The sequence below is a fragment of the Primulina tabacum genome, chromosome 1 (genome assembly GCF_025594145.1).
Source record: "Primulina tabacum isolate GXHZ01 chromosome 1, ASM2559414v2, whole genome shotgun sequence".
Taxonomy (NCBI): Eukaryota; Viridiplantae; Streptophyta; class Magnoliopsida; order Lamiales; family Gesneriaceae; genus Primulina; species Primulina tabacum.
In genome coordinates this window covers 8,489,179-8,512,885 of record NC_134550.1, presented here as the reverse complement: position 1 = coordinate 8,512,885, position 23,707 = coordinate 8,489,179, and the positions used below count along the sequence as shown (strand labels likewise).

The 23,707-nt window shown below is 31.9% G+C and overlaps 1 protein-coding gene and 1 long non-coding RNA gene across 2 annotated transcripts; both read left to right on the top strand.

Annotated features, from left to right (window-relative positions):
* Positions 1-834: 834 nt before the first annotated feature.
* Positions 835-2,161, top strand: LOC142517673 (uncharacterized). The gene is made up of 3 exons (XR_012813357.1): positions 835-949; positions 1,353-1,407; positions 1,997-2,161. It is a non-coding gene; the product is annotated as an uncharacterized LOC142517673 (long non-coding RNA).
* A 15,283-nt stretch (positions 2,162-17,444) lies between these two features.
* On the top strand, positions 17,445-18,055 carry LOC142539595 (dormancy-associated protein homolog 3-like). Its single transcript, XM_075645162.1, has one exon. It carries the CDS (start codon positions 17,524-17,526, stop codon positions 17,902-17,904), a length of 381 nt encoding a protein of 126 aa, XP_075501277.1. The 5' UTR covers positions 17,445-17,523; the 3' UTR covers positions 17,905-18,055.
* The last annotated feature ends 5,652 nt before the right edge of the window (positions 18,056-23,707 follow it).

Sequence of the window (23,707 nt, the reverse complement as noted above, 5' to 3'; positions counted from 1 at the left end):
GATCTTGTGTATCGATTGGCATTGTCACCAGCTCTATCTGCTATTCATGATGTGTTTCATGTTTCTATGCTGAGGAAATATGAACCAGATCCATCGCATGTGCTTGCACCTGATGAGATTGAACTGGATCCTTCTCTTTCCTATGTCGAACAACTTGTTCGTATTATGGATCGAAAAGAAAAGATATTGAGAAATAAATCGATTCCTCTAGTACGAGTGCAATGGACACGACATGGTGTTGAAGAATCAACGTGGGAATTGGAGAGCAAGATGCGAGATTCGTATCCGCATTTGTTTGATTCTATGACATCTGTTCCATTGTATTCGATATATTCTGATCCGTTTACTGATTTTAGTTTTGATATGTACTATAACTGGTGACATATATCTGTTTGCCAATGTTATGTATATAGAGATGTTTGAAATTTCGAGGACGAAATCTTTTAAGTTGGGGAGAAATGTGAGACCCCGAAAATAAAATAGCATTGATGGCATTTTCGTAAATAAGTTGAAAAATAATGAATTAATTTTTAAGAAGAAATATGATATTTCTTGGTCATATGAAGTCCAAATGATTTGAGATTTGAATATAAAGTAGAAAGCTCAAAGATATACAAGTTTAATGTTTTGAGTTTTAGAAAATTGGATCGTTTGACTGGTCCAAAGACGTATACCGGCGATAAAATTTTAAATAGTATATATTATATTATATTATATTATTTTATTAATATAATATAATATAATATTAAAAAAAATTAAAAACGTAAACATTGAAACGGATTGAATTGAAATTCAATTTCGTCACAGGATACCTCTTTCGAAAGAGCGGTGAGGCGAGGTTAGAGAAAATATTAATTTTTTTTCTTTTCGATCGTGCGACTTATCGGTTTATCCAATCGACGAACCGACTTCAGATCTAGAATCGTTGACACGAGGTCTTTGATTTGAGGTATAAATTTCATAGTTTTGGTGATGTTTGAAATTCTTCAATTTTTGGAATAAATCCGATAAATTGTGAAATCATACAGAAATTGAAGATTGTTGACTAGTTTGTGATTTTAACGAAGAAGAGATGATTATGGTGATGTTATTTTGAATTATTCCTAATTTATTATAATTAGGGAATTTTAGTCATTGGATTGATATTGGGGAATTTTATTTGTCAGTTATTATTAATTCTGATAAATATATGCGGTAGAATAACCGAAAAAAAATTCGTATTTGAAATCGGAATTGAATTATGTTATGATTTTGATTTGATATGAATTTTTGAAGTTTCAAATGATATTTGAAACTCATATTAATGATTTTGGATTATGTTATTGATTGAAATGAGTATGTTATTGATGTAGATAAAGTATTATACTGATATCTTCAGGCTACATCAACTGGAAACGAAGAATTGAGGTATGTTGCGACCGGAGGTATCTGTATTATATGATATATGTCGGATTGATTTGATTGATTGGAATGAGAATACATGTCTATATGCCTTATTTGTTGATTGATGTGGCATACATGGCATTTGAGATTGAGATATCGATGTATAAAATAAATGTTTTGTTAACATACATCGATACATGACATGCACGTTGAGCTATGATCCTTGTATACCCTGATATGATTTGATTGGATTATGGGGTTTGTGAACATAATTGCTATGTTGGTATTATATGAGCCGTAAAGTATAGACATTTGTGGCCCCGATGATTGGATATGAGATTTGGGATTTGATGGCGTTTTGTCGACGCTATCATACGAGTATCCCTTATTGAGGCCGGTGTGCCAGCTCGAGTATTGATTTGATAGCGATTCGATTGATTCTGACATGTGCTCAGTGGATGAGCATTTGACCTGATACCTCCACGATATACATGCATTGCATACCATATATCATTTTTTAGATATCTGTGGTATATATGATTGGTTGTTCCATACGGAGCTTTGCTCACCCCCAAGGGGGGCTGTTGTTGTCTTTGTGTGTGGACAATGGCAGGTACTCCAGGATATCAGGAGACCGGAGAGGGTACTTCTGGAGGGAGCCACAGCTTGGGCTGAGGTTTTATGTTTATGTCTTGTTCCTAGTATATATGTATATGTATCTATATACCGGGGCATGTCCCGAGGATATGAGTTGTTTGTATATGATTGGTTTTGATTACGTGTGGGCGAGTTTTATGATATGGAATGAAATACTATTTTTAGTATTCAAATTATAGAAGAGATATTTTGGGCTCATTGTAAAGAAAATTTGAACTCGTTTTTCGCTGTAAATAATTAACCCCTAATCAGATTGCCTTGTAATAACGATTATGAGCTAAGGGCCCCACAGTAAATTATCTGAAGTAGCAAAAAATCATCTGTCAAACTATACATGTGTTCAAACTGTTGAAATTCCAACTACACCGCAACTATTCAGACTTGAGTAATTTCAAAAAAGATACTGCAAGTCAAGCCGTTCAACAAGTGCCATATTTAATTGATTACATAGCATCCTACCAACTCTTGAATGTTTATGTGTATTTCAGACATGGTCTTTCAGATTTTTGAAAAGCAAGGAGCTTAAAGTGCAAAAGCACAATGAACATTAAATGGACATTTAATGATAAGTACGACATTCTGTTGGGTAACAGTATATATGATAGTTGAAAAACAAATCCGGCTGTTGAAGCTCTTCAACTATATGTATGTATTTCAAAGAGAATAATATTACTAAACCATCTAACTATTTGATGATGATCTAAGCATGCATATTTCCAAGAACTTTGAGCACACTCAAGCTTTCAATTTCAAGCTATTCATTTAAGCACACAGCTATCAGAATATATCAGATCTCTAAGGATCATTATGTGCTACATTACTAACTCAAGCCGTCAAGCTGACCATTGGGTTATTTTGTTTTGTTTTCTGATGAATCGAAGGTTCTTAAACATTCACATCTTGTAAAGTGATCACTAAGAATTTCAGCTTAGCAGTGGTAAGTCATAGCTGAAATGGGTTGTTACAGACGTTGTAAAACCAAAATTTTAGTAATACCCTTCCTCATGTGGAAAAAAAGATGACGTAGGAATGTTATCTGCGAATATCCATAAAAATATATGCCTCATTTCATTATGCACTTTTTATTCTTTCATATTATTTTCACGTTGTTTCTTGTTAATAACTAGTCAAGCCAGACCGTTTTCGCATTTTTTACTTTTTAGTGGTCCAACAAAACTAGTCGTTCGAGAATATTTTTTAACACCCTAAAAACTGTTAAGAACGGTTCAAAGTTCCGAAAATCTTAAATGAGTTTATTCATCTAATTTTAAACTCTATTATGATCCCAACAAGTGGTAACATAGAGTGTTTTTCTCGAACTCTGATAACTATATTTTGAAATGATATCTTTTAACAAGATTCCAATGTTTTCCGAGAAGACTACGATGATTGGAAAATACATATGCAAGGACATTTAGCAGTTCAAGATGATGACATGTGGTATATCATCATTGACGATCCAATGAAGATCTTGAAAGCTAATACAGCAGTAGCGATATCTTATGGTGCTCCAATATGGTAGAAAGCAACAGTCTGAATGTACGATTGATGATAAAAATAAAGTCAACCTTGACAATATGACCAAAAACATTATGTACAAAACTCTAGACGAGAATATGTTCAGTAAGATAAATACATGTACAACAGCTAAAGAAATATGAGATAAGCTAACTCAACTTTGCGAAAGCAAATATCAAACCATGGAGAACAAGCTAAGCATTGCAATCTAGAAATTTGACAATGCTAAAATGAATCTCATCGAGATCTTAATGAGTTTGATGAACGACTTATTAATATTGTTATCGAACTAGCATATCTTGGTAAAGAATATTGTAATCACAAGTTGTTTCGAATGTTATGAGAGCATTTCCAAGAGAATGTGATGTAAAGAGGCTTGGTATGAAGGAATCCAAGGATCTCAATAAACTCGAGTTGCACGACTTGTTTGTTGATATTAAAGCCTATGAGTTTGAGATGAAAATAGGACAGAAGAAGAGCATCCAATTCATAGCCAACTAAAGCTCTATCTGCCACAACTCCAATCCCAACAGCCAACAAAGACGCTTCCAGCAGAAAATCTGCTGACCATATAAGCGGCGAGAATGTAAATCTTGAAAACAAGGGCAAGCACAGTGGTTTAAGTTATATTGGAACAGAGAGTTCCTAAGTCCAATGGGACATGGCTAAAAAACAGACAAAGTCAAGCCAGTTACAATGGCTGGAACTGGTGTCGCGAGAAACTAAGTCCAACCGCACTTTATTCTGTGAATGGGAAGTCTATGTTGGTCCCAGTTGCGGCAACTTGAGATAATAAATATGAAAATAAAAAATAAATTGTACACCGAGATTTACGTGAAAACCCCGTAAAAATTATTAGGTTAAAAACCATGAGCAAGATGAAAAGAATTTCATTAAAATATTTTATGGTATACAACTACTCACTATGTTTCAAAAGAGAAAACATACACTCTCTTAATACAAGAGAACAAAACACTTCACAAATATTACAAAACACGTCACGCGTATTGTGGCTGTCTTTATGACAGCCACCAACCACCAATCCATCAACCACCATCCACTCCATATTTAATCATCGACAGTCTAGCCGTTACCACAACTATAGACCATTTCAAAATAGATACAGACTGAATGAAAAGTATGAGCGGTCTAAAAAATATTTGGTGAGAGAGAGAACACATCACACAACTTCATCGGTTCATGCACAAGCTTACACTTTTTTGGATAAACACACAAGTAAGCTAGTTAGACTAATTCAAGTGTGGGTCTCTTAGGTACTAATCCGTTCAGGATCCAACTAAATTTGAGTACCAAATTCTTATTTCAATGATTGCATGAACTCAAGGAAAAGATTTATAAAGAATCTACCTAGTTTCTGGACATTGGATGCTACAGACACACGACTAATGGTATCAAGCTGTTATCCAAACACGAACACTTTACACACACAAGGATCTTGGAATCCATTGTTGCACACGGATTGTTGTTTTAAATTCCATTAAGAAATTGTTATTTTTGTTCTTCCTCTAAAATGTGGACTTAAGATTGTATCTTAATTGAAGTAAACAAGCATCATGAATGTATTAGATTTCCGAAATTTATTTATTCGTTGGGACAAAACCAACAAAATTTTATTATCGTAATGATTATACTAGGATAATTCTCAATTTAACTTCTCATTTTATATCACGTGTCCAATTTAGACTCTATTTTTCATTGTTTCGAATTGGTTCTCGTTAATTTTTAAGATCTGGTGTCATATATTTACTCTAGTTAAAATGTTGAGATTCAGTCTATTTTAATTCCAAAAATAAATTTTTGGCCTTTTTTTTTGTTATTTTCCAATTATTATAATTATAAAATTTTAAAAACCAATCCTAACTTCAGCGCAGGGGAGAAGTCTCTCCCAGCCCAAACCACCTTAATTCATCACTTCGAGCTTCAAAGGAAAGGTTTCGTCTAAGCTGAAAAATGAGCGGTTCTAAAAATAATCATACTATTTCAGTAACAATCAATTGCAGATTTGTGTGAAATTGTTATCTTTCTGCATATACCTTTTGAAATATACAAATTTACCTTTTGACATTATTTAATTTATAACATGATATTTTTTAATGAATAATGTTTTTAAAAATTCGTTTGTATATTTTTCTATATTTAATTAAAAATATGAAATATTTAACTATAATATTTTGAGTTGTTAAAGTTCAGAAAACTTATTTTAGGAATTTATGAGACTACTGAGGAATTTACTAACATTGATTAAAGGATTTTGAAATAAAAGACGGAAAATATAATCAATGTACGATTTTAAAATATTTGAGATATATAGTCATAATTATCTATAGTTTTTAATAAAATGTCAACCATACTATAATTTTGTAGATAAAAGTGTTATTATATTTTAAAAATTTTAATATCAATTATTTTAAAAATCTATTTTAACCTCCTCAGACAGAATCATCTTAACTCGTCACACACATGTTGAACTAGAAATCCATAATTTCACTATTGTTGAAAGAGTAGGTCTTTTGTGAGACGGTCTCACGAATCTTTATATGTGAGACGGGTCAACCCTACCGATATTCACATTAAAAATTAATACTCTTAGCATATAAAGTAACATTTTTCATGGGTGGCTCAAATAAAAAATCCGTCTCAAAAATACGATCATTGAAATAGATAAAAATTTAATGATCGAGTCGAGGCATGGCATACTCAATTATGCAATAAATATAAACACAACCATACAAAAATATTTTTTGGAGACTAAATATAAATTAATGAAATTAATAAATTAAATATGATCAAGAAATAAAAGGTGAACATACATTGAGTAAATACTAAATAACATTTCTTTTTATGTACTCTTATTGCTTAATGGTATCTATGAACTTTGTGTGGAAATCGTGCCGTGCCATTATTAACACTATTGGCATCTTTGAAACATCATCTGCAACGGTGCCTCCGACGGCAGATGAATCGCGGCGATCCTTCGTCATGGTCATGGCAACTTGGCGATAGTCATTCTCTTCCAACAAATTCTCCGCAAAACCATCGCAACGTCCAATTTGTCTGTTCAAAATATGGGCCACATTCTTCGTTACACATCCAGAAAGTGGCAACATCACCTTGCGTATGATCATCGATTTTCCGCAGGACTCAACACGACCCTCCAATGGCTTCCCCTTTTTCATCTTACCAGCAACGACTTCTTCCAAAACGATGCTCCCCTTCTTCATAGAGTCCACCGCCGAGATATTTTTTATATTTGGAAGGAGAACAAGAAGCTCTTGCACATAACGAAACCTCGACTTGAAATCACGCACATGATTTGCGATCCCATCTATAAATCTGCGTGCGGCAATGATGAATCTGATGCCACCATCTGATGAAGCAACGCGACTCGGGGTGGAAACTAAGATGAACCCAGTTGCATTAGATTTCCACCAAACTAAAGGCTTGAATATCTGCTGGTTGCTGCTCGGATTAGGATTGTGAAGAGCGAATTTAATGGTTGCGGATTCAACGCAACAAAGTTTCTTTAAAAAATTTTCAACTCCTTGTGGCCAAACAAGGACGTCCCCACCAGATCGGCCAACTGTGCAAGGGATTTCCACTGAAACATAGCGGGTTTGAAGAACATGCGCGGCAAAATACTTGGAGACCGAACAGCATATGCATAGGCATTTGGCGTCCAAGATTCTGTCGAAAATTGAGATGATTAGCTCTGTTGGGAGACGATCGAAATGGTGGAATTTTTCAGAGGCACTAATCTTCTTCGAGTGGATTCTGCTACAAAATCTTTGTGTGTTTTCTTTCATGATCTTCCGATGGTTCAGAGCAAGAGCAAGAGAACTTTTAAATTGCTCGGATTTGCAATTTTCACAACTGTGCAACTCACGCCATCCTAGTATTTTATGTGATTTGGTGGTGTCTTATCCATGGTTTGAGTAAGTTTGATAATTATAATTGTGCAACTTATATCTTTGTTTTTTTTTTTTTCAAAATTTAATGGAATGTGATATTTAATTGATTTGGTTTTGGTATATCTGGTATTTGATATTTAATTGATTTCTTGGGTCAACCCTACCCATATTCACAATAAAAAGTAATGCTCTTAGCATAAAAAGTAATACTTTTTCATGGATGACCCAAATAAGAGATCCGTCTCACAAATATGACCCGTGAGACCGTCTCACACGAGTTTTTGCCTTAATTTTTTGGCTAATAATCACTATCATATATCAAAATTTTAGATTATGGCAGCCTAAGATAATGACATAATGCTTATCGTGTTTAGTGTATTGATGTCGACCACCAACCTTAATACATATTTAATTTTTAAATTTTCGAAGAGCTATATATTATTATTTTTTAACATGTGATAAAAAAAATATTTTTAAGTCACATTCAATAAAATTAATGAGAAATATTTTTTAAAAAATTCAGTAATTCGTCTAAATTCACAAACAATTTTGTGACATGGCACGTGTTTGACACATTTGAATGATAACAATGTTTCACCAATGTCTTTATCTAAATAGATTGTGATTTTATCTACAAAATTTCTTCATAATATATACAACAACCTATTTTCCGAAAGAAAAACGAAACATGTTATCATAAATAAATTATGTATAAATCAGAAAAGTTGTTTTATTAGCAATTACTATGTGTATTTCAAAACAATGTCAATAAAATTTTTATAAGGTGTCTTCTAATAAGATGCGTACTTTATTTAAAATTGATTTAATCATTTCCATTATGGGACATTTTATACTATTATTTATCCATGAACTTAGTAATATAGAAGAAAATTATCACATTAGTAATACATAATAATTAAAATTTTGTACAAATAAATGAATAATATTTTTTACTTCTCGATCATGAAAGACATATTTCAAACTTAATGTCTCGTTGTTCTCGTTGTTTCCATATGTATGTAGTTCATAACAACGAACAAATTTAACTTTAGAATAACATTACATCTTGGAAGGATTCAACCCACATGGTGCTGAAAAGATGAGTAATTTCAGAATTCAATTTTGGAGTAGATAAATTTAGTAAGATAAATAGAATAAAAATGATTTCTAATATAATATGCAATATTACATTATTTATAATTTAAAATTCAAATAAGACATTCCAATGGACAAAAATTATACATTGGATGCTTTTGACAGAATTATACCGTACATTAACTCTTTCAAATTATGAAAATATCGAATTGCATGCATTGGGTGTCAAATATTTCTGATTATTGAGGGTAATATACATGTTTATTGAGAGTAATTTAATGTCCATTTGAAACTCTTTTGAATCTATCTCTTTAAATTTTTGCGTGCTCTCTTATTTGAATTTTTAAGAAGACAATTCAATATCTACAATAAACATATGATTTTGGAAGAAAACTACAACGTATTAATTCTTTCAAATTAAGGTAATTTCAAAATAATATGCATTTGAGATAAAAAAATTTATGATTATTAAAAAGTAAATTAATGTTCATTTGAAAACTTTGTTGTAGTGATAACTTTTAGCAATCAACCAATTTTATTTTTAGAAAATTAAATAAACTAATTAAATATTGTATTTTTTCAGTAAGTAATTTGGACAGGAAATTACTTAAAATAGCACAATGTATTTTTGAATGATTTACCTCATGAGTGATACAGAATATCGCAATCATTTGTATTTTACATTTAATTATACAGTTTTTAATTAAATTGATTGATATAATCAATGCAAAAATTTTAATATAATTTACGTTTTAAATAGAGTTTAGTTTCAATTTGAGTAAAAAATATAAAAAAACATATAATACATAAATTATATTTGAATTAATATAAAAATTAATTAAATTCAAAATTGAATTAAATGAATTAATTTAATCAATGCAAACAATAATTGAAGTGATCATTTATTGCACTAGACATATGTCAATATTCATTAAATGTTTTATTTCCTTTTTTGGTAAGTAATTTTGGCGGAAACTTTCTTATTTTGGCAAAAACTCTACTTTTATATATATATAGATAACCAGTTTTTGTGTGTGATATATTTTTTTATAAAAAAATACTCATATTTTAAAATTACATATTACTTTGCCCTATGCTTATAAATTTAATGATCACATTACCCCTAACATAATTAGTTATGATAAAAAAAACTTTTTAGTTTTAATATGATATATAACGTTTTAACAATAAAATTATTGAATATGAAAAATGTTAATATGTACGTACACATGTCGTGTGAGGGATACTGACAAAGTACCGCTTGGGAAGTAAAAAAAAAATCTTACTTTCAAAATTTATTGTCATTCATTAAAAAAAAAATTCTCATCCCGACTTGAGAGATTAAATCTTAATCTTAATAATCATCGTCGCATCAAATAATATCAAAATAATAACAAGATGGGTTGGATTTGTCATCATCATCCCGACCTAACATAAATTAAATCATTATTTCTATCACTTTTTCAAATATATTTCGAATTAACCAAAAAAATCTTCAAATTCACATAAAAATAATATTTATACAATAATCCAATTACATGTATAAATATTATTTAAACAATACAAACTTTTGTAATTCATGATTTTAATAATAGATAATAAAAAAGATGAAACTGCTTAATTATAATGGGCAAAAACTCATTTGAGACGGTCTCACGGGTCGTATTTTGTAAGACAAATATCTTATTTAGGTCATCCATGAAAAAATATTACTTATTATGCTAAGGGTAGATGAGATCCTACCTATGTGGGCACTACCCTCACTTCATTTCAACGGGTAAGATCTTGTCACACATACAATTTAAAAAAAAAAGTGGGTCCTATATATACATGAGCAAATCTTGGTCATCCATCCTATCATGGAGACAATGCCCACATGGATATGATGAAATAAACCCTATGAATATTACTTTTTAGGCAAAAACTTGTATGAGACGGTCTCACGGGTCGAATTTGTGAGACAGATCTCTTATTTGGGTCATCCATGAAAAAGTATAATTTTTTATGCTAAGAGTATTACTTTTTATTGTGAATATGAGTAAGGTTGACCCGTCTCACAGATTAGTATCCGTGAGACGGTCTCACATGAGACCCACTCTACTTTTTATTATGAATATATGTAGGATTGACCCGTCTCACAGTTAAAGATTCGCGAGAGTGTCCCACAAGATCTCATTATAATGAAGTGACAAGTTAGATCATGAACAAGATTTAAATGTTATAAATTTGATTTTTTTTCATTATAAGAATAAATCATTATTATTATTTGTAATAATGATATTATTATCGAGGATATCAGAGTGAGCTCGAGGATTAGGATAAGATTATTATGTCCATCTCCGATTTGGTTCAAACATTTGAAAAATCTCCAAACACACGGAGAAAATTGCCTTCCCTAACGACAATTGCGCAACTCGATCCTGTTTAGAATGGCTTTATTGACCCTACTCCAATTTTATAAATATATATTATAAATAATCTATTTATATTTTTATTATATTGAATAATGAATATCTTAAATCATAATTTTAATTTATAATATTTAAGATTGAAATAATTTTGTTCTATGATATATGTTTAATATAAAATAATTATATTTTATTATTAATTATATACATAAGAGTCAATAAATTTTATTTTGTGATAATTTTTTTAAAATTTAGTAATATAAAATTAGAAAATATATATATTTTAATCGTGAAACGAATAAATTTAAAATATATATAAATTTTTATTGATCTAACACGCATGATATCCCCAGGATTGGGACGAGGGTCTCAATGGCCATCCTGTAAGTCAGGACACGTATCACTTCTGTTTTTTTGTATTGTCGATAGATACATCCTCTTGTACTCGGGCTTTAGTCCAGGTGGTTCAAATTAAATTTATATATGTTGTGAAAAGTAAAAATTTATGGTAAAAAGTAAAAATCTCAAACTCTCAAAATTTACCAAACTACACACTTTATAATATTTTTCTCTCTACTCAATTGTGATTTTCTTCACAAATGAGAGATCTATTTATAGGAAATCTTTACAAATAATCCAAAAATAAAATACATCATTACCTACATCATCACACACTAATTTTCAATATTTACAACTCTTATTTTCAACATTCAAATATTCAACATTCAAATATTCAATACTCACATTTTAAATATATTTTTCAACACTCCCCTTGTGATGATGATCATAATGATTGTCTTCATTACGTGTTTTTATACTGCCTCGTTAAAAACCTTACTAGGAAAAACCCATTGGGATAAAAACCATAGTAAGGGAAAAAGAGTGCAGTCACGTAAACTCCCCCTCATGTTGACACAAACAATTCTTCACAAATTTCGTAGATTGCGCATCCCAATATTATATATATGCTTTCTGAATATTGACGTAGGAAGCGCCTTTGTGAAGAGATCTGATGAATTTTCACTTGATTGAATGTGACGAACATCAATACATCTATTCTTCTCAAGCTCCTTGGTGAATGCGAAGAACTTAGGAGGAATATGTTTAGTTCTGTCGCTTTTTATGTATCCTTCTTTCATTTGAGCAACACATGCAGCATTATCTTCATATAGTATCACAGGCTTCTCATCAGATGATAATCCGCATGAAATTTGGATATGTTGGGTCATTGATTTTAACCACACACATTCACGACTTGCTTCATGTAGTGCAATAATCTCGGCATGATTTGATGAAGTTGTTACGAGCGTTTGTTTCTGAGAACGCCAAGATATTGCAGTGCCTCCACGAGTAAATACATATCCAGTTTGGGAACGTGACTTGTGTGGATCAGATAAGTATCCAGCATCAGCATAACCAATTATACTTGGATTAGCATCTTTTGAATACAAAAGTCCCAAGTCTGTCGTTCCTCGTAGATAACGGAATATATGTTTAATTCCGTTCCAGTGTCTCTTTGTTGGATATGTGCTAAATCTTGCCAACAGATTCACGGCAAAAGATATATCAGGCCTTGTACAATTTGTAAGGTACATAAGGGCACCGATGGCACTTAGATATGGTACTTCTGGACCAAGAATATCTTCATCATCTTCACATGGACGGAATGGATCCTTTTCTATGTTTAATGATCTAACAACCATTGGAGTACTTAAAGGATTTGCTTTATCCATATTAAAACGTTTAAGGATCTTTTCTGTATAATTTGTCTGGTGAACAAACATTCCACATTCTTTTTGTTCAATTTGTAAACCCAGACAATACTTGGTTTTTCCAAGATCCTTCATTTCAAATTCTTCCTTCAAGTATGACACAACTTCTTGAATTTCTTTATTCGTTCCAATGATGTTTAAATCATCAACATATACAGCAATAATTACGCATCCGGATGTTGTTTTCTTAATGAAAACACAAGGGCATATTGAATTATTTACATATCCCTTTTTCATCAAGTGATCACTTAGTCGATTATACCACATTCGACCTGATTGCTTTAACCCATATAATGATCTTTGTAATTTCACAGAATAACATTCCCTGGGTTTTGAACTTTGTGCTTCAGGCATCTTAAATCCTTCAGGGATTTTCATATATATATTACTATCAAGTGATCCATATAAGTAAGCTGTAACAACATCCATAAGACGCATTTCTAAATTTTCAGATACCGCCAAGCTAATCAAATACCGAAACGTAATTGCATCCATCACAGGAGAATACGTTTCTTCATAATCAATTCCAGGCCTTTGAGAAAAACCTTGTGCAACAAGTCGAGCTTTATATCTTACTATTTCATTTTTCTCATTTCGCTTTCGAATAAAAACCCATTTGTATCCAACAGGTTTTACACCTTCAGGTGTAAGGACTATAGGTCCAAAAACATTACGTTTATTTAGCGAATTTAATTCAACCTGGATGGCATCTTTCCATTTTATCCAATCCTGCCGATTTTTACATTCACCAAAAGATTTTGGTTCATGATCTTCGTTATCATTTATGATGTCGATTGCCACATTATAAGAAAATATATCATCAATTTCATCTATATCTTTTCGGTTCCATATTTTTCCAGTATTAATATAATTGATAGAGATTTCATGATTCTCGTCAGTTTGTGGTTCTGACAGAACATTTTCATCATCATGTGTTTCTTCAGGAACACCATTCTCTATTTTGTGATCATCATGTGTTTCTTCAGAAACGTCATTCTTTATTTTGTGATCATCGTGTTTCTCTATGAATTTTCTTTTTCGAGGATTTTTATCCTTGGAACCGACTGGCCTTCCACGCTTCAGGCGTTTAATGACATCATGAGTATCTTCCATTTGTTTCTTTGGAATTTCAATTCGAGCAGGGGCATTTGCAGCATGTATATATGATTTAGTTACCCCTTTTGTGTCTGCAAATGCATCTGGTATTTGATTTGCTATTCTTTGCAAGTGTACAATTTGTTGTACATCTTTTTCACATTGTTTTGTTCTTGGATCCAGATGTAACAATGATGATACATACCATGTAATTTCTTTTTCGGTATGTTTCTGTTCTCCCCCTAACATTGGGAAGATTTCCTCATTAAAATGACAATCAGCAAAACGTGCTGTGAACACGTCGCCTGTCTGAGGTTCAATATATCGAATGATTGATGGACTATCATAACCGATATAAATTCCAACCTTTCTTTGAGGTCCCATTTTCTTTCGTTGCGGTGGTGCAATAGGCACATACACCATACATCCAAAAATTCTCAGATGAGAAATGTCTGGTTCTTTACCAAATGCAAGCTGCAATGGGGAGTATTTATGATATGCACTTGGTCTGATGCGAATTAATGAAGCAGCGTGTAAAATTGCATGTCCCCATATAGAAATAGGGAGCTTTGTTTTCATAATCATTGGTCTAGCAATCATTTGCAGACGTTTAATCAATGATTCAGCCAATCCATTTTGTGTATGTACATGAGCAACAGGATGCTCAACAATGATTCCCATAGACATACAATAATCATTGAAAGTTTGGGAAGTAAATTCACCAGCATTATCAAGTCTAATTTTCTTGATTGTATAATCGGGAAATTGATTCCTCAATTTTATTATTTGAGCAGGTAATCTTGCAAATGCAACATTTCGAGTTGATAATAAACATACATGTGACCATCTGCTGGAGGCATCAATCAATACCATAAAGTATCTGAATGGTCCACATGGTGGATGGATTGGTCCACAAATATCACCCTGAATACGTTCAAGAAACATTGGTGATTCAGTTTGAATTTTGACTGGTGATGGTCTTATAATAAGTTTTCCAAGAGAACATGCTTTACATTGAAACTTATTATTCTGAAAGATCTTCTGGTCTTTCAGTGGATGACCATGTGTATTTTCTATAATTCTTCGCATCATTGTTGAACCAGGATGTCCCAATCGATCATGCCAATTGGTTAATATCGAAGAATTATCAACTACCATGTTTGATTCAATGAGATTTATATGTATATAATGCAATCCAGTAGGGAGCATTGGTAGTTTTTCAATCACATATTTCATTCCTGATTTATATGTGATAAGACACATATATTTCTCATTCCCTTCATTCATTGTTTGAGTATCATACCCATGGGAATATATATCATTAAAACTCAACAAATTTCTTTTCGATTGTGGTGAATACAAAACATCATTGATCAAAAATTTTGTACCATTAGGTAACAAAAATTGTGCTTTACCACATCCTTTAATCAAGTCTACAGGACCTGATATTGTATTCACCCTTGTTTTTGTTGGTTTTAGTTCCAAGAAATATCTTTTATCTCGGAGGATAGTGTGCGTTGTACCACTATCGGGTATGCAAACTTCAGCTTTGCTCATAGTATTTTCCATATTTCAACTTCAAAAAATATATGCAATGAAATAAAATTACTGACAATAAAATGCAAAAATATAGCACACAATAAAACATTATCATATGGATACATAAAATATTTTATATATTTATTCCACCAGCAAATTGATCATTGTCTGAGAAATCAATCAGAAAATCTCCAGCATCAAAATGAGTTGAATCACTTAAAGGTTCACTTTGTTCAGTGAAGTTGGTCTCCTTTTCTTTCCCCTTTAATGATTCTTTATAAAGTTTACAAAGATGCTTAGGGGCTCGACAAATACGGGACCAATGTCCTGGAGTACCACATCTGAAACAAGAACTTTCATATCTTTTTGAGTGATTCTCATTAACACTCATATTTTCATGATGCCTTTTCTGTGGATGGTTTGGGACGTTCTTTTGAGATGAGTTATAAAAGTAACTATCTCGATTATTTTCAAAACCACGGCCGCGTCCACGACCACGACCACGACCACTTCCACGTCCACATCCACGACCACGACCTCGATTTCGTCCTCGACCAAAATCTTGTTTATAACTTTGATTTTGGTTTCCAGATTTAAATTCATTTTTGCTTACGACATTTACTTCAGGAAATGCCGTTGAACCAGTGGGTCGTGCCTGATGATTTCTCACTAAATTCATTTGTTCGAATCTTTCTTTTAATCCCTTCCACAAAGCCATGGGATTTTTTTCAGTCAGATATTCACATTTCAATCCATCGTCGAGATGTCGACGCAAAAATATCATGGCTCTTGCCTTTTCTTGTGACGTGCATATGCCATTTTCTTTAATGGTCTCGCTTAGACCCAATGACTCAAGATGCATTTCTACATCTAGAGTCCATGGCATATAATTCTTTCCCGTGATGTCGAGCGCAACAAATTCGAGCTTTGTTAAATTTGACATGGTGGTACTAAAAAAAATTACGATGCATTTTATTAGTTAATAATTATTGCAATACAAAGTAACGGATAAACAACAAGTACAAGTATTTGTAAAAATAAAGAAAACGCACGAGGAGGATATTCTCCGATAAATACAAGACTCGTGAGTATGACAACCAAAATAATTAAAAATATCATTGAGAAAGCCATCTTCTTTTTTCTTCGAAAAATTTGATGATGAATAATTTTTAGAGAAGAAGAGAAAGTTGGAGTGATGGAATGTGTTTGTGAGATCATATTTATAGGGCAAAAACTAGCCGTTTTTTACCATTTATGACCGTTGGGGTACAAAAAAATAAAGGTATGTATTTGTATAATTTTATGGTAATAATATGATATATATAATATTAGACATGTTTAAATAATTATGTAAATCATATCATAATATTATAATGAGTGTCATAATTTATTTTGTTTAAAAACCTTATAGGCTTTTATACTTGTCGTATCCCTTACCGGGAGTGTGGGATGTCGTCTTAACATCCTCCCAGGATTTATAACAAGTTTATGAAAAATTTATTTTTATTATTTCTAATAATAACATTATATTATATATTAAATATATACACAATAAATAAATAACAGTAAAATAAATATTATTACTTTTGTTACCTTTTTCTTCTGTTTGGAGCTTGGAAAAAATATGGAGGACTTTTAGAGCTTCGTGCTGATAACGTGTTGTGAAAAAGTAAAAATTTATGGTAAAAAGTAAAAATCTCAAACTCTCAAAATTTACCAAACTACACACTTTATAATATTTTTCTCTCTACTCAATTGTGATTTTCTTCACAAATGAGAGATCTATTTATAGGAAATCTTTACAAATAATCCAAAAATAAAATACATCATTACCTACATCATCACACACTAATTTTCAATATTTACAACTCTTATTTTCAACATTCAAATATTCAACATTCAAATATTCAATACTCACATTTTAAATATATTTTTCAACAATATATAAATTTTTGTATAATTTTGAATAAATTTGATATTAGCTTGGGTAAATCAATTTAAAATTCTAACTCGAGTAACGGTAGGTTCTGGCGCCGCCCCTGGATAAGGTGATTGGTCAGGGTATATAACATGGAATGATTATAACTTCTCCTGCTGCTCTGCGCTGGGATCTCTTAAGCTGCGCACATGGGTTTACTAGACCAGCTCTGGGACGACACAGTCGCCGGCCCCCCACCGGATAACGGCCCGGGGAAACTCAGAAAACGCTCTAATTTCAGCTTCGAATCTAACTCCGGCAAGGAATCTGAAGGTTCAAATCGAAATTCAATGGGAGAAGAGGCGGCGGAGGATGCGACGAGGGTTACAAGAAGTATTCTGATAATAAAGCCGCAGCAACTTAGTGTGAAAGACTCGCCGCCAGTTTCTCCTGCCGGATCCACTCCGCCGGTGTCTCCTTTCTCAGGTGGAGGGCGAGAAGCCTTTCGGTTTAGGCGAAAATCGGCATCTTTTGCTCATGAGAGGGCTAGCGGGATCGGAACCCGGAGCCGCCCTCCTCACGACCTGTGAGCTCTTCGTTTATGGATCGGAGTTATGTTTTGTACGTAGCTGTGTATATGTGCTTGTTTTCGAGTGTGTATGCTGAGTTAAAAAAATACTCTTTATCTGTATAAAAGGCTTGTGTGTTTAGCTTCGTGATAAAAAAGCAAGTTCGAAATGATTTTCCTCTATTTAGAATTCTTCAAGAAATCTCATTGTGTTTTCTTGATTCAGATTTCAGAGCGAGAGCACGGTTTTGGTTTGGAATAGGCATAGAGGACAGTATTTTTTAAGTCGTTAAAATAGAAGATTAGTTAATATTTATTCGGTACTTCTATGAAGAATATCAATTAAAGATTGAAGTTCTTTTTTAACCATCAGATTTATGGTTTGAGTCGCTGTTAATTGGTTTGCCGTCGTGGTCTGCGGGCGGGGACAGACAATGTTCCAGGCTAAAACGTTTGTGTAACTATAACCGTTCGGTGAAATGCCAATGGAACTGGAACAGCAACCTTGGCGACCGCGATGGCGAACCATGTTATGATTGCAAGAGAAAGAATAAGAAGAGACCATGGTTAAGTATATTTCAGTTATTGATGTCCTTAGAGTAGTAGAGCTGGAGCAAAACTTGATTCAAACTGTGATCGTGTGGGGATATGACTTTCTAGGCCTGTGTTTGCTTCATGTCTTGACTTGATAGCACATATTTTTTTGATTTGATCCTTATTCTTGGTTTACAATGCACCAAAGACCTTGTGAATGCTTGCTGTTGGACCAAGTTGGTGGGCAGTGTTATATTCGTTAGGTTTTAGGATTGTCTAATTCAGTGCATAATAGAGTGTAAGAGATGATGTGGACACTGCATGATGGCTGGTGCTTGAGGTGGGGAAAAGCAAAAATTGATAGAAAAAGATTCTAATGGATATGTTCTAGTGGAATGTGAATTGGTTCTTGTAAAGTTTACGGAGACTAGTGAATGAGTTAGCTATTCAGCTTAGAGTACGGTTTGGTGCTTAGACTGAGATGACCAACTGACATGGATGTGCAATATGAGTGATTAACATTACGTTAGACATTAAATAGTTAATGTAATGTAATGTAATTAATTATATGATGTTTGGTGCACATGTTGAGCTTGGCTTACATAATCGATGATTATTAATGTTTTATGTGAATTAGGTTATGTTTGTTTATGCTAGATTAACTAATCCTGACAAATGATATTGGCTGCTAGATTAACTAATCCTCACTAAACATCATTAAGGAATTTACACCGAAGAGTCTGGACAAATCATGATTTAAGCCGAATTTGACATTTCCAAACAACATAGTGTTCGTTTCCGTTTGGGTCAAAAGTTTAGCCATCTCCTATCGAAGATTGGCAGAATGAAATAATAGAAAAAGAGCTCCATTAATACAAGAGTCAAACACGTAGAAATGGGTGGACAATTTAACTTAATTGATAAGATAACTATAATATTACTAATATAAATATTTATTGATTAATCATATCGTATTTGTACTGATATTTATGTGAATCACTCTTAGAATTGTGATATTTTAGGATTTTAAATCATAGGACTTTTTACCGATATAAAATTCTATTCCAATGTAATCACGTTATTACTCCGTTGCTGAAATAATTAATTTTTCTAAGTGCATTAAATCTAAAAATATTTTGCTTATGTAATCATAAAATTCGTAAACAAATTAGCCTATCTGTAACAATAATAAAAGATTACAATCGATATCATTGATAAAACTAGAATCGTGTGAGTTGCACAACATTAGAACGATGCCCTTAAGGGCATCTCCAACCCTAACGCTAAAAATCTCCAAGCGCAGCTCCATTTCCTCTGCGCCAAATATTTTTCTTTTCTTTTTTTAATTTTTTTTTGTTTTGTTTAATTATAAATATTATTTATATAATAATATTATATTATTATATTAATTTAATAATTAGATATATTTAAATAATAGTATAATTTATTGTATTATTTTAATAATTAAATATAAAATCATAAAAATTAAATTATTTAATTATATAAAGTTATAAATATATTTTACAATAATTTTATAATTAAACATCTAACAAACAAATTTATTGAATAATATTGTTTTTCAATGCAAATTTATCTAACAAACAAATTTATACAATACGCAATTGAAATACAAATACAAAGATAATACATAATTGGAATACAAATTCGACGATAATACATAATTGAAAATTACAAAGATAACAATGCGAATAAAAACATAAAAATGACAAAGAAGGTAGATGATCAATAATCTCATAAATTTGATCGTGATCCTCCAAAATCACCAAAATATTTCCCAAATGTGTTATTTTCGTGTTGTCCATGTTCTTCATTTCTTTTTTTAAAATTTTGGCTCGTTCCTTTCGAACAATTTCGCGCATTTCAGGATCACCTATCGTGCTTAAATCCATGTACAAAACTTTATTCTCCTCTTGAAGGGTTGCTAATGCTATTTGTTATTGTCTAGTTTCAATTTTTTTTTTGTTGATTTGCTAATTTGAGATGCTCATTTTGCAATGCTAGGAGTTTCATCTCATAACTTTGTTGAAATTCAGTGGATCCTTTTTGTAATACATTTATAAGATCGCGATGCCCTTTTTTCATTGTAGATATTAATTCCAACACATTGTCGTCCTTTTTTTTAGTTTATATTTTTTAACACCAAGAGGTCGCTGGGATTAAGTGCCGCCTGCATTTTCATCACTACTTAAATTAATTGAAAACATAGGTAATCCAGGAGAACCTGATATTGGAGTATTTGGTGTCTAGCTATCTGATTGTGGCGAGTCCAAACTTGTGACATGCATTCTTGCTGGTGCGCTCATTGGATTGATGTCAATCGAGAATTTTTCCATATCTTTCATAATATATCACACATGATAATATTTGAAGCATGTGCTAAAATCAGCATCTTGCATGAACAAATCTTTTGCTCGCTTTAACTGTACGAAAATATCCAACTATTATCTTATAAGAAATTAAACTTGTAATTTAATAAATAGTTGAATAAGAAATACTTACAATATCATCTTCTAGTGAGCCACTTGGGTGGAGAGTTTCAATTTGACGAATGCATCCCCTTAGTTTTCCAACTTCACGGAGTATATTTTTCTCATGCGACACTGCAATGATCTTTTGTTACGTACTTGTAGATTGTTTAGTTTGCTGATGTTGTAAGCTTCTTCGATACGAGTCCAAAACTGATCTTTGGATTGATTGATGCATATTATAGGATTTTGGGATATATCAAGATACATATGACATAAGACTCTGTCTTCTTCGACATTGTAAGAAGCAGTTCTAGAATTTGAAGCCATTTAATTCCTTGGAATAAATGGGGGTGGTGTATTCATTCTATACTTTCAAAGACTTTTAATGACTTTTTTTAAATGATGGACTTTTGTGGAGTTGATGGATTTGTATTGACTTTTATGGAATCTCATAGAATTGTAAAACAATTTTCATAGACTCTTATAAACTTTTTTTCAAGATTTTTGTAGACTTTTGTAAACTTTTTCATAGAATTATGTGAATTTTGTAGTTTATAATTGTGATTTATTTTTTATTAATTTTTTTAAAATAATAATTGGACATAGATAACCTCTTCAATTTTAAATTATTATTTTTATTTATGAATGTAAATGAATTTTACTTACTTAAAATTTAAATCAATTTAATTTGTAAAAAATGATAAATGAACTATCCAATTTATTGAAATCAAAATTTCAATTCTTTATGTCAATTCAACATATTAATGAATAATATTTTTATAAGTTCATAATAAAATTTTATTAAAAGAACACTCAAAACAATTGAGCTTCATTATCTAGTTAAATTTGAAATTTATCAAATTGACACTTCTTTCAAAGAAAATTGTGTAATATAGCACATGCCAATACAAGCCCTGTTAGGGGTAAGAAAAAATATCGAATTTTCGGTATATCGAGATTACCGTAACAAAAAATATTGAATTTACCGAATTTTAAATATACCGAAGATTTCGGTATGGTACGGTAACAATACCGAATTTTTCGGTACGGTAACGATATCCAATTTGAAAATTTTGCTATATATACCGAAATACTGAAAAAATATACAAAAATTTTAAAATATATAATATTTTAAAACAATAAAATATAATTTTTTTTTAAAATGTAAGGTTTTTTTTGGTTCGGTATACCGAAAATTTTGGTACAGTATCGGTATGAATTTGCTTATACAATAATTTAAGATATAGATTAACTAAAATTAAAGAAAATAATTAAAAATAAAATGTTATATAATAATTAATAAAAAAATTAAATTTTAATTATATTTTTAAAAAGTACAAATAAAAGGAAAAATATAGATGAAAAAAGAATGAAAGTTTGTATTGAATTTGGGAGATTTCTCAATTAAATGTACGTCCAAATCTTTAGGTTGAATCAAAGACTTTTTTGACATTTTATTGTTGTAGTACCTTAGGCTATAATTCTTGTACTTAATAGAATTCCATGGAGTCACTAAAAGTCTATTGACATTTTGAATACATATAGACTTTTGTAGAGTTTTTAAAAGTCTAGTTTGAATACCACATGACTTTTTAAAATTCTACAAAAGTTTACATTGAATACCACTAAACTTTTATGGAGTATATAAAAGTCTAGTTTGAATACATCTAGACTTTTAAACTCCATAAAAGTCATTAAAAGTCTATAACCAATAAACCCCCAAAGATTTGATTGGAATGAAAATTAAAGCTGTGATGATCTCATGAATCAGATATATTTTACTTATAGTAGAAAGAAGATAAGATTGTAATTTCATCCAATGGGCAAGATCAGATGTATCTCATCCAACAGTCATAATACTGATAAGGTTGTAGATAGCACAATCCAATCCAACGGCCAGATTCTGGATAAGGCAATCTCATCCAACGGTCAAGATGATGATAAGATTGTAATCTCATCCAACGGGAAAGATAAGATTTAATCTCACCAACGGTCATAATATTGATAAGGTTGTAGATAGCACAATCCAATCCAACGGCCAGATTCTAGATAAGGCAATCTCATCCAACGGTCAAGATGATGATAAGATTGTAATCTCATCCAACAGGAAAGATTAGATGTAATCTCATCCAACGGTCATAATACTGATGAGGTTGTAGATAACACAATCTAATTCAACGGACAGATTGTATATAAGACAATCTCATCCAACGGTCATATTTTTTGATAAATTATTATATAATGCGACGAAATATCCTAGATTCTCACGCCACATTCTACGCTCTCACAAACTTGAAAATGAATTCTCATTTCCAATCTCACGCATCATCCTCTAGTTCATCTTCATTGTCTGATAATGAAGATGAAACACCTATTAATTGGATGGATGATTTTGAGAATTTGGATAATACACGAAATGCAATATTGAATATTGTAGCACAAGATCAACAGTTGGTTGCTACCTACATTATCCACCAAGAGCAAGAAGTCAATCACGGAGGTTCAATACGAGGTCATATAGTAATTCAGCGTGATCGGAAATTGCCGACCGTAATCTATTCAACGATTACTTTGTCGATAACCCAAGATATAACGAAGCAATGTTCTGACGGAGATTTCGAATAACCAAGGTTCAATACGAACCTTGGTTATTCATAAGCCCAGGGCACTACACCCTGACTCGGGGCTCCGCACTTCGACCACTCCCAAGTCCCGGGACATGCTCCCCGGCCCAAGGCTCCGCACCTTGGTTATTCATAAGCCCAGGGCACTACACCCTGGCTCAGGGCTCTGCACCTCGAC

Coding starts and splice junctions, on each gene's coding strand:
- LOC142539595 (XM_075645162.1), top strand. CDS start 17,524: ATGGGTTTACTAGACCAGCTCTGGGACGACACAGTCGCCGGCCCCCCA.